Raw genomic sequence first — 16,006 nt, 5'->3', positions numbered from 1 at the left:
CACAGGCAGCAGAGTTTTGGATGATCTCAAGTTTAAGGAGGGTAGAATGTGGGAGGCTGGCCAGAAGTGCATTGAACTAGTCAAGCCTAGAGGTACCAAAGTCTTGGATGAGGATTTCTACAGCTGTTGAACTGAGTCAGGGCTGGAGTCGGGCGATGTTATGGAGGTGGAAATAGGCAGACAGTGATAATGTGGATATGTGGTTGGATGTTCACTTCGAGGTCATATTTGACGCCAAGGTTGCAAACAGACTGGGTTAGTCTCAGACAGTTCGGCTGGAATTTTACATTCAGGCAGTGGCCCCACCAACTGTCTGAAAAATCGGGGAGAGCCCGCCTCCGCTGGGCCTGGAAACCAGGCTGCAATTTTACGTGGCCCAGGCCCTTAATTTTTCTTGCTCGGGAATTCACCACCCCCACCCCGAGGCAGGAAGTTCTGCCTCCCAGAGCTGCTGGTCAATCAGAGAGCTGGCAGCTCCTCACTCCCAGCAGCACCACCAGGAGCGGTGGCCACTGTTGGGACTGCACCCAGCCAGAAGAGGAGGATGGACGCCAGCCTCCAAAAAGCTATGTGGGGATTGGGCCTCACTGGGGGCAATAGGCTGAACCCTGGTGAGGGCTGGGGTTCAGAGTCTAGGGCGGGGGGGTCATTTTAGCGGGGGCGGCCTGTGCTGCTGGGTGGGGGGGGGGCCCTCCGTAGGTCACAGGATGCCTGTTCAGGAGGGGTCCTCCAACCCGCAAGGTGGCCACCCAGTATTACTGCACCACCTTCTCAGGTGCTGAAGTGCCCATCCGCCACTGCTATATATCGGCAGTGGGAGGAGGCCCTTAAGTGGCTATTGACCACTTAAGGGCTTCAATTGGCCTGGGGTGGGTGGGCTGTTTGCCACCTTCCCCGCTGTTGGCAGAATAGCAGCGGGGGCGGGTAGGTGATGGGAACGGCACCCCTGCCTCCCTCTCGATTTTACACCCCCCTCCGCCTCCCAGCCCATTCCGGGAGTTGGGGGGGGCAAGGTGTAAAATTCTGGCCTTCGAGTTTGTAGCAAGGGAGTTTGTGGCAGGGGTCAAATACAACGGCTTCTGTCTTCCCAATATTTTGTTGAAGGAAATTTCTGATGTCCGAAGGAGCCAAAGCTTAATACAGAAGTCAGTGAAATATTGTCATGGTTTGTGATTGGTTGACCATTTTTGCACAGAAAAAGCCTACATGGGAACTACTTTAAAATTTAGGTTTCAGCAAAATCTTGTCTAAAAGGGTTGAACTTCCCAAGAAGACACTATGCTGAGTTGTGGATCAATGGGCAGATGGATGGTAACTACAATGTTAGATGGGTGATGAATGGTACTTACAATATGAGATCCAAACAATGGCCAATTCTTTAGCCTGTCTGGTTACGTGGAAGACAGTCCATACTTTGGTGCTGGAAATCTTTCGTGATCTCTTTGTGGGCTGTGAATGAGCACTGGCACCAGGAGGGGTAGAATAGCAGAACGCTGTGAAGGTACAAAGTGATTGTACTTTTAAGTTGAATTAGATGAATAACTGGAACAGGTTAGCATGCATCTGTTCTTTATTTATTTTTGAATAGTATGGTGCTTGAAGTTATCTTGCTTGTGCTAAATGTACCTTTTCGTATTTGATCTGTATATTTTGTCAACTATGGAATAAAGCAGTTTCCGAGCCCGGTGTTAACTCTTGTCTGCCTTTGACGAGATTGAAGGAACCTATTTCAATAAGGTGCATTGATCTGGCCCAGTGCCCAAGGGAGTTTCATTGTTACATTTCTGGTACTATGCTGTAGACATAGGGCAGTTGGAGTAAACTCTCATAAGCAAGCGAGCGGACCACTTAAGGGAGTGTCTGACACGACTGCATCAGTCAACATCTGCTGCAGAACAAATCTTGTAAAATTATTGTGTATGAGCAGTCCAGAAGAACACAATAGGAAGGTCAGAATCCAAAGGTGACTTCAAAATTGGATCTGATCTTCATGAGTCCAGAAGTCTAGATCACAAAGGAATGGGCTGGATGGACCTAATCTCTGTCTCCATTTTGTTAGATACTGAATCCATGTGTAAAGTTAAATGGCCAGGGCAGACAAATGTGTACATTTATGTATAACTGTAATTATATTGTGTTTATGAAAAGATCAAAATTGAGACAGTAACAACTTAGATGCAGGAAGAAATTGCTACAAGTTTACTTTTATCTGATTGCATGTTGATTCAAATGTATGGTTCAGGCTTAAGTGTATTTTAACCCCAGAATGTGTACTGAAATTATTTTTCTTTAAACTAATGATTGTCCGGTTGCATAGTTTATGTATACATTACACTATTTTCTTGAATATCCTTCTAATAAAAATAAATGCAATTTTTATAATCAATGCTTTGGCTATCCTTGGGCCTTTCTCTAGCAGGAGATGAAGTCATGTCTGGGCAGAAAAGGGTCTTATCATAATACATTTTGGCATTGGTATTAATAGGGAGGCTGGATTTGTTTGTGCACCTGCACACAAGGCATGCCTGGTTACACCAGACAAAGAGGGTATTGAGCATTCCAAAAGCTCTGTTCCTCATAAGTGGCAGAAACTAAAAGGCATCACTAATTGGGTATGATTTATCTATTTATCCAAATCACCCTGTTGTTTCCACTTCTGTGTCCTGGGTTTGACTGTAGCATGCACTGACAGGTCAAATTTCCCCCCCCTCATGTTCCAACTGGATGCAAATTCTCAGTTCAGGATAAATGAGTAAACTGGAGCAGATTGGCACAAGAGTCACTGGCATGGGAAGTGGGGTGCAATAAGGGATGCTGTCCTGAGGTTGGGGCGAATGCATATTGTGGGGATAGAGCACAAGGAGCTTCACTCTACCTAATCTGGGATTGGGGCTAACTGTGAACAATCACGTAACAATGATTCCTATGTCCCTTACTTTCAGCACATATCTTTATCAAAAGATGTGAACTTAAATAAAAAGCTATGTGCTTAAGAGTCTTCATAAATTGGCACAGGCGAACAGAGAGAACTGAGGTGTAGTACAATCTCAGCTGAACTTCACACAATGGTCAATTTTGAAAAAGCCTGTAAATTCAATGCATTTTTGATGCTGTTTTCTGTATGCATTTACGTGTAATCCCATTTAGTAAATTGGAAGTGATGGCAATGGGAAATTAAAAATATGGCCTGGTGGTGCTTAAGGCGCTAGTGCTTAGTAGCATACAGTAGGAAGATGCAAATTTAATCCTGCTTTTAACTACACTGAATGGGCAACACCTCTGGCTGTCGCATTTTCTGATGACAGAAGGAGATGAAATTTGGTCAAGGCTATCAAAACTAGGCATAGCTTGCAGTGGTTAGAATTTGGGCTTCTTCCCAGCAGCTATTTTCTCTTGTAAAGGGCAATAATTTCCATAATTAGTCGACTACGAACAGAAACTTGCATCGTTATTCTCTGCTGTGTTGTGTTGCCATAGCAATCACTATAAATTGCCTACTGTGAATACATCGGGTGCCCACTATGCCTCCTGCCAGTTCAGACATTGGAAAATATCACACTGTTAGACCACTTTGTACGTGTTAAACTATAGACCAGATTTATTGACATTTAAAATTACCCTCTAAAGCAAAAACATAGAAAAGTTATGAAGGCACAAACAAGAATTTACATGAGTATTGGTAGGGTTACTGGTAAATTAATATTTAACATAACAATGTTACTGACTGAGCTGGCCGAGTCCTAAAGGACATAGCTGCTAGACTGGGTCTGCGGCAGGTGGTGGGGGAACCAACACGAGGGAAAAACATACTTTACCTCATCCTCACCAATCTGTCTGCCGCAGATGCTTCTGTCCATGACTGTATTGGTAGAAGTGACCATGGCACAGTCCTTGTAGAGACGAAGTCCCGCCTTCACATTGAGGATACTGTCCATCGTGTTGTGTGGCACTATCACCATGCTAAATGGGATAGATTTTGAACAGATCTAGCAATGCAAAACTGGGCACCCATGAGGCGCTGTGGGCCATCAGCAGCAGGAGAATTGTACTCAACCACAATCTGTAACCTCATGGCCCGGCATATCCCCCACTCTACCATTACCATCAAGCCAGGAGACCAACCCTGGTTCAATGAAGAGTGCAGGAGGGCATGCCAGGAGCAGAACCAGGCATACCTCAAAATGAGGTGTCAACCTGGTGAAGCTACAACCCAGGAGCATGCGATAGACAGAGCTAAGCGATCCCATAACCAACGGGTCAGATCTAAGCTCTGCAGTCCTGCCACATCCAGCCGTGAATGGTGGTGGACAATTAAACAACTAACTGGAGGAGGTGGCTCCACAAATATCCCCATCCTCAATGATGGGGGAGCCCAGCACATCAGTGCGAAAGATAAGGCTGAAGCATTTGCAACAATCTTCAGCCAGAAGTGCTGAGTTGATGATCCATCTTGGCCTCCTCCTGAAGTCCCCAGAATCACAGATGCCAATTCGATTCACTCCACGTGATATCAAGAAACGACTAAAGGCACTGGATACTGCAACAGCTATGGGCCCTGACAATATTCCGGCAATAGTACTGAAGACCTGTGCTCCAAAACTTGCCGCGCCCCTAGCCAAGCTACAATGCTGGCATCTACCCGGCAATGTGGAAAATTTCCCAGGTATGTCCTGTACACAAAAAGCAGGACAAGTCCAACCCGGCCAATTACCGCCCCATCAGCCTACTCTCAATCATCAGTAAAGTGATGGAAGGTGTCATCAACAGTGCCATCAAGCAGCACTTGCTTAGCAATAACCTGCTCACTGATGCTCAGTTTGGGTTCCGCCAGGGCCACTCAGCTCCTGACCTCATTACAGCCTTGATTCAAACATGGACAAAAGAGCTGAACTCGAGGTGAGGTGAGAGTGACTGCCCTTGACATCAAGGCAGCATTTGACCGAGTATGGCATCAAGGAGCCCTAGCAAAGCTGAGGTCAATGGGAATCGGGAAAAACCCTCCGCTGGCTGGAGTCATACCTAGCACAAAGGAAGATGGTTGTGGTTGTTGGAGGTCAATCATCTGAGCTCCAGGACATCACTGCAGGAGTTCCTCAGGGTAGTGTCCTAGGCCCAACCATCTTCAGCTGCTTCATCAATGACCTTCCTTCAATCATAAGGTCAGAAGTGGGGATGTTCGCTGATGATTGCACAATGTTCAACACCATTCGCTACTTCTCAGATACTGAAGCAGTCCACGTAGAAATGCAGCAAGACCTGGACAATATCCAGGCTTGGGCTGATAAGTGGCAAGTAACATACGCGCCACACAAGTGCCAGGCAATGATCATCTCCAACAAGAGAGAATCTAACCATCTCCCCTTGACATTCAACGGCTGAATGTCGCTGAATCCCCCACTATCAACATCCTAGGGGTTACCATTGACCAGAAACTGAACTGGAGTAGCCATATAAATACCGTGGCTACAAGAGCAGGTCAGAGGCTTGGACTCCTGCGGCGAGTAACTCACCTCCTGACTCCCCAAAGCCTGTCCACCATCTACAAGGCACAAGTCAGGAATGTGATGGAATACTCTCCACTTACCTGGATGGGTGCAGCTCCAACAACACTCAAGAAGCTCAACACCATCCAGGACAAAGCAGCCCATTTGACTGGCACCCCATCTACAAATATTCACTCCCTCCACCACCAACGCACTGTGGCAGCAGTGTGTACCATCTACAAGATGCACTGCAGCAATGTACCAACGCTGCTTAAACAGCACCTTCCAAACCCGTGACCTCTACCAACTAGAAGAACAAGGGCAGCAAATACATGGGAACACCACCACCTGCAAGTTCCCCTCCAAGTCACACGCCATCCTGACTTGGAACTATATCACCGTTCCTTCACTGTCGCTAGGTCAAAATCCTGGAACTCCCTTCCTAACAACACTGTGGGTATACCTTCCCCACATGGACTGCAGTGGTTCAAGAAGGCAGCTCACCACCACCTTCTCAAGGACAATTAGGGATGGGCAATAAATGCTGGCCTGGCCAGCAATGCCCACATCCCATGAATGAATAAAAAAAATAAAGAGGCAGAGCTGCCTTTTAAGTAGTCCTACAGAAGAAGTGATCAGAAAACCTTCAGACCGTTTGGCTACTCCTGGAGTCTCTTTGTCTGTGCTTAATTTCTTCAAGCAATGAGACTTCAATTGAACATGTCACATCTAAATTCATTGTTAAACTTTTTTTTTGGCTAATTGGAGTTGGTTTTGCCACATTGTGCTTACACTGCATTGTTAAATTCTTTTGAAGTTCATTTTCCCGTTTCCTTATCATATCTGGGCTTTAATTAGGCTCTGTCAATTCTGTCAGCTATCAGGGTGACTTTTATGACTTTCAAGATTGTTGCAATACTGCTTCTTAAGCACGGAAAGTTCAATGCAGCAAAACCCATTTCAGGAATGCAGTGCCAACACTGCCTCCACTCTCTGAAATGATCCAGACATGCCCACATTCAAACTCAGCTGGAATCTGGAGCAAAAAACGTGTTCATGTAATGATACATTTTCTCATGTTGTAATGATATACTTTTGTTTTGAATTTGTTTTTAGTCCAGCATAGGGTTGCCAGCTATGGTTGGAGGTATTTCCAGAGGTTTCATCACGCAACTTCCGGACTCCAAGTGCTCCGCAGTCGTGCTTCCGCCATTGGTTGTCCGACATGTCCATCCACACAGCACCTTCCAACGCCATTTGGAAAGCAAACGGGCTCTTCGTCACCTGATTGGATACAGTTTGGCAGTCGCTCAAGCAGCCTTTTTACCCTGTCTCCAAGATTTTTCTAATAAATGAAAGTGTTCAAAGAAAATGGAGTAAAAATGTCCCTATGTTATTTCTCCTGGGTTGCTTGCAGCAGTTATTAATCCGGTATTTCTGGAGATTCCAGAACAATCCTGGAGCAAAGGCAACCCCAGCTTTTGGTAACTGGAGCTAGAATTTCCTCCCTCACATCATCCCTTCATTTTCCAGTACTTAATTGAGATGGGGAGGGGGGGGGGTGCGGCGGGGGGGGGGTCCGTGTGATGGGTGGGGGGGGAGGTGAACTTGGTGATCATGTAGCTTAGAAAGCTGATATCTGTTCAGGAAAAACAGTTATCATGCAATAACTCTCATGATGATTGTTAGAAGTTGCATGAGAGGATAAGATTGAGTTTTGTAAACAAGTTTTTGATTGTTCAAGTAATTGTAACTGCACAGATCTGGGATGTCTCCCCACCCATCCAGTGCCTAGCACTTGTGAGGATAAAGCTGGATGTGCTGTTCAGAACTTTGCTCCCTGGGACTGAGACTCAGTTTAAATCCAAAATCTCATTGATGGCCTCAGCATACATTGTTTTCACCTCTACCCTGGACCAAGGATTCAGGCCTGAGATGGCTCCCTTTGCTTAGCACGCTCTTTGCTGGCTAGTGGGTTGATTGTCTGTCTGTCTCTCACACGCTCTCTCTCTGCTGGCTGCCATTCAAATTTCCTACTCCAGGAGGCTGTTGTGCCTTTTAGGATTGAAACTTTAATCAGTTGCATTAACTTGCTGTGAAAGGGCAGATTTAAACAATGAGCCCGCCCCAATTATTGCACAGGAGGTTTCAACAACTGTGGATGTGGGGAGTCAATAAAGACAACCAAAGAAAGGGAGGCAGGGAGTGGGGGCAGACAGAGCACCCGGGCAAGTGTTGGGAATTGAGTGTGGGAGTTAGGTGGAGTGCCAAGAATCAGGCTAGGGAGGCAGGCAGGACACGAAGAACTGGGTTGTGAGAGACAAGTCGAGTCCTGGAAATCAGGTATCACCCAATACTTCACCCAAGATAGTGCACATACTCCCTGAAGTGCCAGGAGGCCTTTCTAAAATCCCAAGAATGCTGCTTTGGGATGTAAATTTATTGTTTCAATTGTAGTTTTCACAGTCCTTCACCCTTAATGATTTCGTTTATAACGTATAGTGTATTTAGCTAGGTAGTCAAAACATGTTTGCTAAATGTGAGTAGTTTCCAGCTCATTGTTCTTGGGAAAAAGACCAGTGTGAAATGTTTGAAGAAACATTTTGCTGATGTCTGTTCGTAATTAAGTACAGCCATATAAACATGCATTAACTGTAAACCCTTTGTGGGCTAATAATTTAAAGTTATTGAGCTTAAAGTTGAGCTGTGAATTATTAGAAATGGTGATAAACTGTGGGCACATCAAATATCCCACTCCATAATGCTGTAGTTTTTAAGTACCATACCACCTCCATTTACATAATGGTAGAAGCTGAGAGTGCTGAGTTTTATGGCCAAACCTTTTTGGATGGGGGGGACAAACAGCATGCTCCCATTTGGGAGAAAATATGCAGATTGTTGGAGCTAACTAGATTCTGATAGAGAATGGGAAATTTGCCCTCCCCTCAGCTGGCTGCCTTCTGTTCATTCAGACATGATAAATATGTGTTAATGGTTTGTTGACCTTTCCATCAGAACTGTTGTGATGAAAGATTATCAAACCTGAAACATTAACTTTGGGCTGGATTTTTACCAAAAGGTAGGACTGAAAGCAGCTCCTGAGATGGGACTCAGTTGAGGGGAGGGGAGGGTGGGGGGAGACAGCAATTAAGAGGCTGCCACCAGGACAGGCGTCCAATGAAGGATGGTGGCCTGTCTCTCGGAGCTGTTGCCTGGCAGCCTCGGCAGTGCCACCAATTGAGGTAGTTGCTGCAGGGAGAAGGAGAGGGTCTCTCCATGCTGAGGCACCCCCGGAGGGCAGGTAAGGATTTTTCTTAATGGGGTGGGGCCAGGCAGGCAGGCCCTGGCGATCGGAGAGCTAAACCCTCCAGTGGTGGCATCGGAGCCACGGCTGCTGCCATTGTCTCCCAGCCCGTCTCCAGAGAGCTGTTAAAATTCCGGCTTTTGTTTCCCTCTCCGCAGGTGCTACCTGCCCTGCTGAGTGTTTCCAGCATTTTCTGGTTTTATTCCAAATCTCGAGCATCTGCAATATTTTGCTTTTGTTGTAAATATATATCACTTCATCTGAACTCGAATTATCCAGTGTAACATGAGCATTATTTTCATGCTAATCATACAGGAGCATTTTGATGAGGTAGTTGCATATGGTAGAGATTTCCAAATAAATATGCACTGCACTTCACACTAGTTATTTTAATATCCTGAAAACGAATAAGATGAAAGCATTTTCCGTGCTGCCCTTTTCATAATTAAAAAAATGACTCCCTCTTCACATGTGCTGTTACCTATAAAGCCTCTGACATTGTGACCCAGCGACTTGTTGCTATGAGGAGCTGTGATGGGGGTGGGGGTTTCTCAACTGCATGAGCTGAGATGGTGAATTTACTGTGGGGGAGCCACACGCCTGCCCCCACGCCCCAATGCTCAAAGCCTCATTACATTGGAGCATCATGAGTGACACACCATACATACCTTGTAGTTTTTGATTCTTTTATAGACCATGTGATTTTGGCACAAGTACTTGCTAAGAAAGAACAGTTGATTTTCAGTTTATCCAAAATTATGGATTTTGCCAAGTTGCTATGGCTACGTTAAGCCCAAGTCCAACACACTGATCTGCTTCAACAACTCTGTCAACGACCATGGAGAGTGTGTGAATTCTGTGTTGCTTGTATTGAAGAAAGAATTAAAAGGAAGTTAGAAGACCGCCTGTCATTTTGTCACCGTGACATTTCTGCAATGACTCCTTCACGTAGAATGTCCCTTTTTTTTGTTTCTGCCTCTTTTCACTGAAATGAATGAAGATTAGAACTTTTGTTCTCCATATTTTCCAATATTCTGTGCAAACGGGATCACAAAAACTTGACGTTGGAACACATTTTAAACTCTTTAAACCATAGAAATTAATGCAACTTTTACTAGATGGCTTTTCTGTTGCACTGAAATAATTAGTAAAATCAACTAGCTCTAATTGAACTAAATTGCATGCTGTGTCAAGTAGGAATGATAACAGGGAAGTATGTGTTTTTATCTAAATTACTTTCAAAGGCTTGTGGATCGGTTAGTTCAGTTGGCTGGACACCTAGAGTGTGATGTAGCAAGATGCCAACAATGTGGGTTCAGTCCCCATACTGGCTGTGGTAATTCATGGAGGCCTGCCTTCTCACCTTGCCCCATGCTTGAGGAGTGGTGACTCTCAAACTATACATTACCAGCTGTCTCTGTCTCTCTAATGGAGAGAGATGCCTATGGTCCTTTGGTTCAACAGCTAGAACAACAATTTTAAAGGTTTACATAGTTTGTTTCTCTCCAATTAACATTTCTTGTTGGGTATGAACCTTGTGGCAGAAAATGTGATCATGATCAGTACATAATATTAAAATGATCCCACCCCTTTACTGAGATAGTGGAGAACCATGGGGGCTTGTCTCATACCCCACCATTTGATGCTTGGCAGATTGGAGCCCCATTTTCAATAGATGCCATTGTTTGAAGCAGAAATACATTGAAATGTCAAAAGTTTATTTTTAAATCTGTGCAATTGTTATGTATCAGCAAGAGGGTAATCTTCATGAATTGGACTGAAGCAGACTTTTCTGCTTGGAGCACTGGATGACATTTATCGCTGCCCAACAAATGCAAAGTGCAACCTGATGCGCCACTCTGTAGTTTTAATAACACAACAGTTTGCTTTGCACTAGTTTCACTCCCGCAAACTGTATCGTGCAGTAATGTTAGGTTTCTAAACATTCGATAAACTCATGGTACATGATATAGAAACAATTATTATCATGACTGTAGCTGGATCGAAGTTATTATAATATTGTGATGTGATGTGTAGAGGAAGCCTGTGGTATGTATAACAGGAAGTTTAAAACAAAAAGGCAATGAAGATTACCAGTCCCGTTTGCTTGTACTCTGAGAGGAAGGAAGTATCTAGTGATAGAAATAGCGCATGTATCCCTATGAAATTAGGAGGTAGATTTTTTTTTCAGGTCCTAACTGCAGAATTGAATTAACTAATTAGATGGAATGTTCTCCTAAGATAAACAGCAACTTATTTCCAAGACTGCTTGCATCATGCTGTTTCTTCAGTTTCAAACACACTTCAAGCAAAGCTATACATGAATATATTGAAGAGTCAGTTTTTTAAAAATCCTTTCAGCATGGATCTGTATTATGTTGCAGACATACTAAAGCAAAGCGACTCCAAGGTGTTTTGAACAATAGTTACACAACTGGCAACCAGCCGAGGCTGTCTGAAATAATCACTTCAACTTTTCTATGAAAATGAAGTGCAAGATGAAATCCATATTTTCCGATTGAAATATGAACAATTACTGGCAGACATTCAATGTTTAGGCCACATGTTTAAAATCCAAGTAAATTTATTTTCAGTTTTCAGTTCACTGATACATTTGTGAGAATATGTTTTACAACAACGAAAAATGGTTTTTAAAATACTCTTTTTGTATAGAATGACATAAATTTATTGATAAAACAATAATGATGGAAATATAGAAACACGAGATGTATAGGAGAGAGGGAGATACAGCTTGGAAGCCAGCACTGACATTACAGCCCAAATATTAAGCGTTCTCCCTTATTTCCAGCACTTGCTGACCTTGTTATAGCAAGTGTAATGTTTACTTGATGCATTGGAATTTGACAGGGCTAAAAATATTTCAGCAGGTTTTACTTCAGCACACGTGATGTTAGGTTTTTGGTTCAAAAGTATGTTTAAGAGCTGTGATGCCTTGTTTGTATTTGGGGATCATAGTAAATTTAAATAATGTTACTGGTATGAAGAGATTGGGTGTTTTAATTTGGTTTAATCAGTAAATGGCATTATGTAAGAAACACTGAGAATGTGATAGCCCAGTTTTCCTATTCATTTTGATACAGTGAAAGAACTTGCATTTATATAGCACCTCTCATGACTTCATATCCCAAAAGTACTTCACAGCCAGTGAAGTACTCTTTTGAAGTATAGCACTTCTACTTTATTCATAAAAATTTGTAAAAATAAATTGCAAAATAATTCAAATTGGGCAATAAAGATCAGTTTCTTTCAATACAGTCCATGAGGTGCATCACTAATCATTACACTTGCCATTCCAGGTAAAATTTACAATTCCCTCGGTATACTATGGCGGGAGGACCTTAAGCAGTGACCTTTCCCCATTGAGCCTTTGCGGCGGCTGCCCCAAGCTGTAGTCTGTCCCTCAGCATGTAGTCCTGGACCTTGGAATGTGCCAGTCTGCAACACTTGGTTATGGATAACTCTTTGCACTGGAAGACCAGCAAGTTTCAGGCAGACCAAAAAGCACCGAGTTGCTGGTCCTCCAGGAGCAGTTGACGTTTATCTTTGTGTGCGTCCCTGGGAACAGCCCGTAGAGTACAGAGTCCTGCGTTACAGAGCTACTCAGGATGAGCCTCAACAAAAACCACTGCATCTCTTTCCAGACCTGCTTTGCATTCCAGAAGGAGGTGGGGTACGGTCTCTTCCCCACTGCAGCCACCTCAGGGCAGAGTGCGGAGGGAGTGAAACTCCGGCTGTGCATGAAAGATCTGGCAGGGAGGGTCCTTCTCACCACCAGCCAAGTTATGTCTTGATGCTTGTTTGAAAGTTCTGGTGATGAGCCATTCTGCCAAATGGGTTTGACAGTCTGCTCAGGGCAACATCTGACAGGATCCACCATCTGCTTTTCCTGCAGGCCCTCAAGTACGTTACGTGCAGACCTCTGCCTGATGGACCGTGGTCAAAGGTGTTTTTCTGCACAAACTTTTCCATGAGGAACAGGTGGTGCAGAATTCACAGAATCACAGAACTGTTACAGCGCAGAAGGAGGCCTTTCGGCCCATCGTGTCCGAACTGGGTCTCTGAAAGAGCAACTCCCTCAGTTCTATTCCCCTGCCTTCTCCCCATAACCCTGCACATTCTTCCCTTCCATATAACTATCTAATTCCCTTCTGAATGCTTCAATTGAACCTGCCTCCACCACGTTCTCTGCCAGTGCATTCCAGACCTTAACCACTCACTGCGTGAAAAAGTTTTTCCTCATGTCACTTTTGTTTCTCTTACCAAACACTTTAAATCTGTGCCTTCTCATTCTCGATCCTTTCACGAGTGGGAGCAGTTTCTTTCTATCTACTCTGTCCAGACCCTTCATGATTTTGAATATCTCTATCAAATCACCTCTCAGCCTTCTCTTCAAGGAAAACAGTCCTAACTTCTCCAGTCTATCTTCATAACTGAAATTCTTCATGCCTGGAACCATTCTCATGAATCTCTTCTATACTCTCTCCAATGCCCTCACGTCTTTTCACAAGTGCAGCGCCCAGAATTGGATGCAGTAGTCCAGCTGAGGCCGAACTAGTGTCTTATACAAGTTCTAACATAACTTTCTTGCTCTTATACTCTATGCCCCTATTAATAAAGCCCAGGATACTGTATGCATTATTAACTGTGCTCTCAACCCGTCCTGCCACATTCAATGACTTATGTACATATACACCCAGGTCCCTCTGCTCCTGCACCCCCTTTAGAATTGCACCCTTTATTCTATATTGTCTCTCCATGTTCATCCTACCAAAATGAATCACTTCACATTTCTCTGCATTGAACTGTATCTGCCACCTGTCTGACCATTCCACCAACCTGTCTATGTCCTTTTGAAGTTCTACATTATCCTCCTCACAGTTCACAATGCTTCCAAGTTTCGTATCATCTGAAAACTTTGAAATTGTACCCTGTACACCAAAGTCTAGGTAATTAATATATATCAGGAAAAGCAAAGGTCCCAACATTGACCCTCAGGGGACTCTACTATAATCCTTCCTCCAGCCCGAAAAACATCCATTAACCACTACTCTTTGTTTCCTGTCACTCAGGCAATTTTGTATCCATGTTGCTACCGTCCCTTTTATTCCATGAGCTACAAGTTTGCTCACAAGTCTGTTGTGTGGAACTGTATCAAATGCCTTTTGAAAGTCCATCTAGACCACATCAACAGCATTGCCCTCATCGACCCTCTCTGTTACCTCCTCGAAAAACTCCAGCAAGTTAGTTAAACATGATTTTCCCTTAAGAAATCCATGCTGGCTTTCCTTAATTAACTCACATTTGTCCATGTGACTATTGATTTTGTCCCAAATTATTTTTTCTAGAAGTTTTCCCACCACTAAAGTTAAACTAACTGGCCTGTAGTTGCTGAGTTTATCTATCTTTACACCCTCTGGCACCACCCCTGAGTCTAAGGAAGACTGAAAAATTATGGCCAGTGCCTCTGCGATTTCCACCCTCACTTCTCTCAATATCCTTGGATGCATCTCATCCAGCCTTGGTGCTTTATCCAGTTTAAGTACAGACAGCCTATCTAATACTTCCTCTTTATCAATTTTAAACCCCTCTAGTGTCTGACTTACCTCCTCTTTCAACATTGCCTGGGTTTCATCTTCTTCCTTGGTAAAGACAGATGCAAAGTATTAATTTAATACCTCAGCTAAACTCTCTGCCTCCATGTGTAAATCCCCTTTCTGGTCCCTAATCAGCCCCTCTCCTCCTCTTACCACCCTTTTACTATTTATGTACCTATAGAAACCTTTGGTATTTCCTTTAATACTAGCTGCCAGTCTCTTTTCATGCTCTCTCTGTGCTTCTCTTTTTTTGCTTTTTCACTTCCCCACTGGACCTTCTATATTCAGCCTGGTTCTCAATATTATTTTCTACCCGGCATCTGTCATAAGCACACTTTTTCTTCTTTATCTTGATCTCTACCTCTTTTGTCATCCAGGGAACTCTGGATTTGTTTGCTCTACTTTTCCCCTTTGAGGGAACATACCTTGACTGCCCCAGAACTATCTCTTTGAAGGTAGCCCATTGTTCATCTACTGGTTTTCCTGCCAGCTTTTGACTCCAATTTATTCACCCCAGCTCCATTATTATCCCATTGAAGTTGGCCTTCACCCAGTTAATTATTCTTACCTTGGATTGCTCCTTGTCCTTTTCCATAGTCAGCCTAAACTTTATGATACAATGATCACTATCCGCTAAATGCTCTCCTCCTGATACTTGATCCACTTGGCCCACCTCATTCCCAAGAACCAGGTCTAGCACTGCCTCCTTTCTCATTGGACTAGCAACACACTGCTGTGGAAAATTTTCCTGAACACACTGTCGGAACTCTTGCCCCTCACTGCCCTTTACACTACTATTATCCCAGTCTATGTTTGGATAATTAAAGTCTCCCATTATAACTACCCTATAATTTGTAATTTCCTTGCAAATTTGTTCTTCCATGTCCTTCCCACTATCTAGTGGCCTGTAGACAACACCAAGCAATGTAACTGCACCTTTTTTGTTCCTTAGCTCTAGCCATATTGATTCTGTCCTCGACCCCTCTGGGACATTCTTTTGCTCCAGCACTGAAATGCTCTCCTTCCTACCGCTACCCCCCACCCCCCTCCGCTTTTTTCTCTTTCCTGAACACCTTGTATCCAGGAATATTTAACACTCAGTCCTGCCTTTCTTTGAGCCAATCTCTGTTATAGCCACAATGTCATATTTCCACATGGCAATCTACGCCTGTACCTCACCAGTCTTATTAACCACACTCCGTGCATTCACATACTGAATGGAGTGTTCTGCAGCAATGTGGTCAGACCCATTCTTCACAACACCGGGGACAGATAGAACATCAGCATGTCGTGACACTTGGTGTCTGTGTATCGGGGGTCTACGCACAGCTTGATGCAGCCACAGACAAAGGTGGCCATTAAGATGAGGGCAACGTTGGGTACGATTTTTCCCCTTTGTCTAGAGGTTTGAACATTGTGTCCCTGTAGACACCATCCATTTTTCATCTCCAGATAAAACAGAAGATGGCTCGGGTAACCGCCACAGCGCAGCGGTGGGGTATGGGCCAGACCTGTGGCACATACAGCAACACCGTGAGCACCTCACACCTGATGACCAGGTTCTTACCCGAAATAGAGAGAGAATGCTGCTCCAACATGACCAG

The 16,006-nt window shown here is 44.1% G+C and overlaps 1 protein-coding gene across 5 annotated transcripts in view; it reads left to right on the top strand.

Moving 5' to 3' along the window:
• The window catches only part of fhod1 (formin homology 2 domain containing 1), a 386,223-nt gene that overhangs the window by 103,587 nt on the left and 266,630 nt on the right, over positions 1-16,006 (top strand). The window contains exon 1 of one of the 5 annotated variants that reach the window (XM_068049570.1): positions 8,688-8,784. The exons of the other annotated variants lie outside the window; for them this stretch is intronic. Within the exon in view, the coding sequence (XP_067905671.1) occupies positions 8,760-8,784 (25 nt within the window). The 5' untranslated portion in view covers positions 8,688-8,759. Of the gene's footprint in view, positions 1-8,687; positions 8,785-16,006 lie in introns of those variants that run through there. 5 annotated transcript variants of the gene reach the window in all.

This window comes from Heterodontus francisci, chromosome 17, assembly GCF_036365525.1.
Source record: "Heterodontus francisci isolate sHetFra1 chromosome 17, sHetFra1.hap1, whole genome shotgun sequence".
In the NCBI taxonomy this organism is placed as follows: domain Eukaryota; kingdom Metazoa; phylum Chordata; class Chondrichthyes; order Heterodontiformes; family Heterodontidae; genus Heterodontus; species Heterodontus francisci.
The sequence above is the reverse complement of the archived record's forward strand: the minus strand, read 5'-3'. Positions and strand labels throughout refer to the sequence as shown.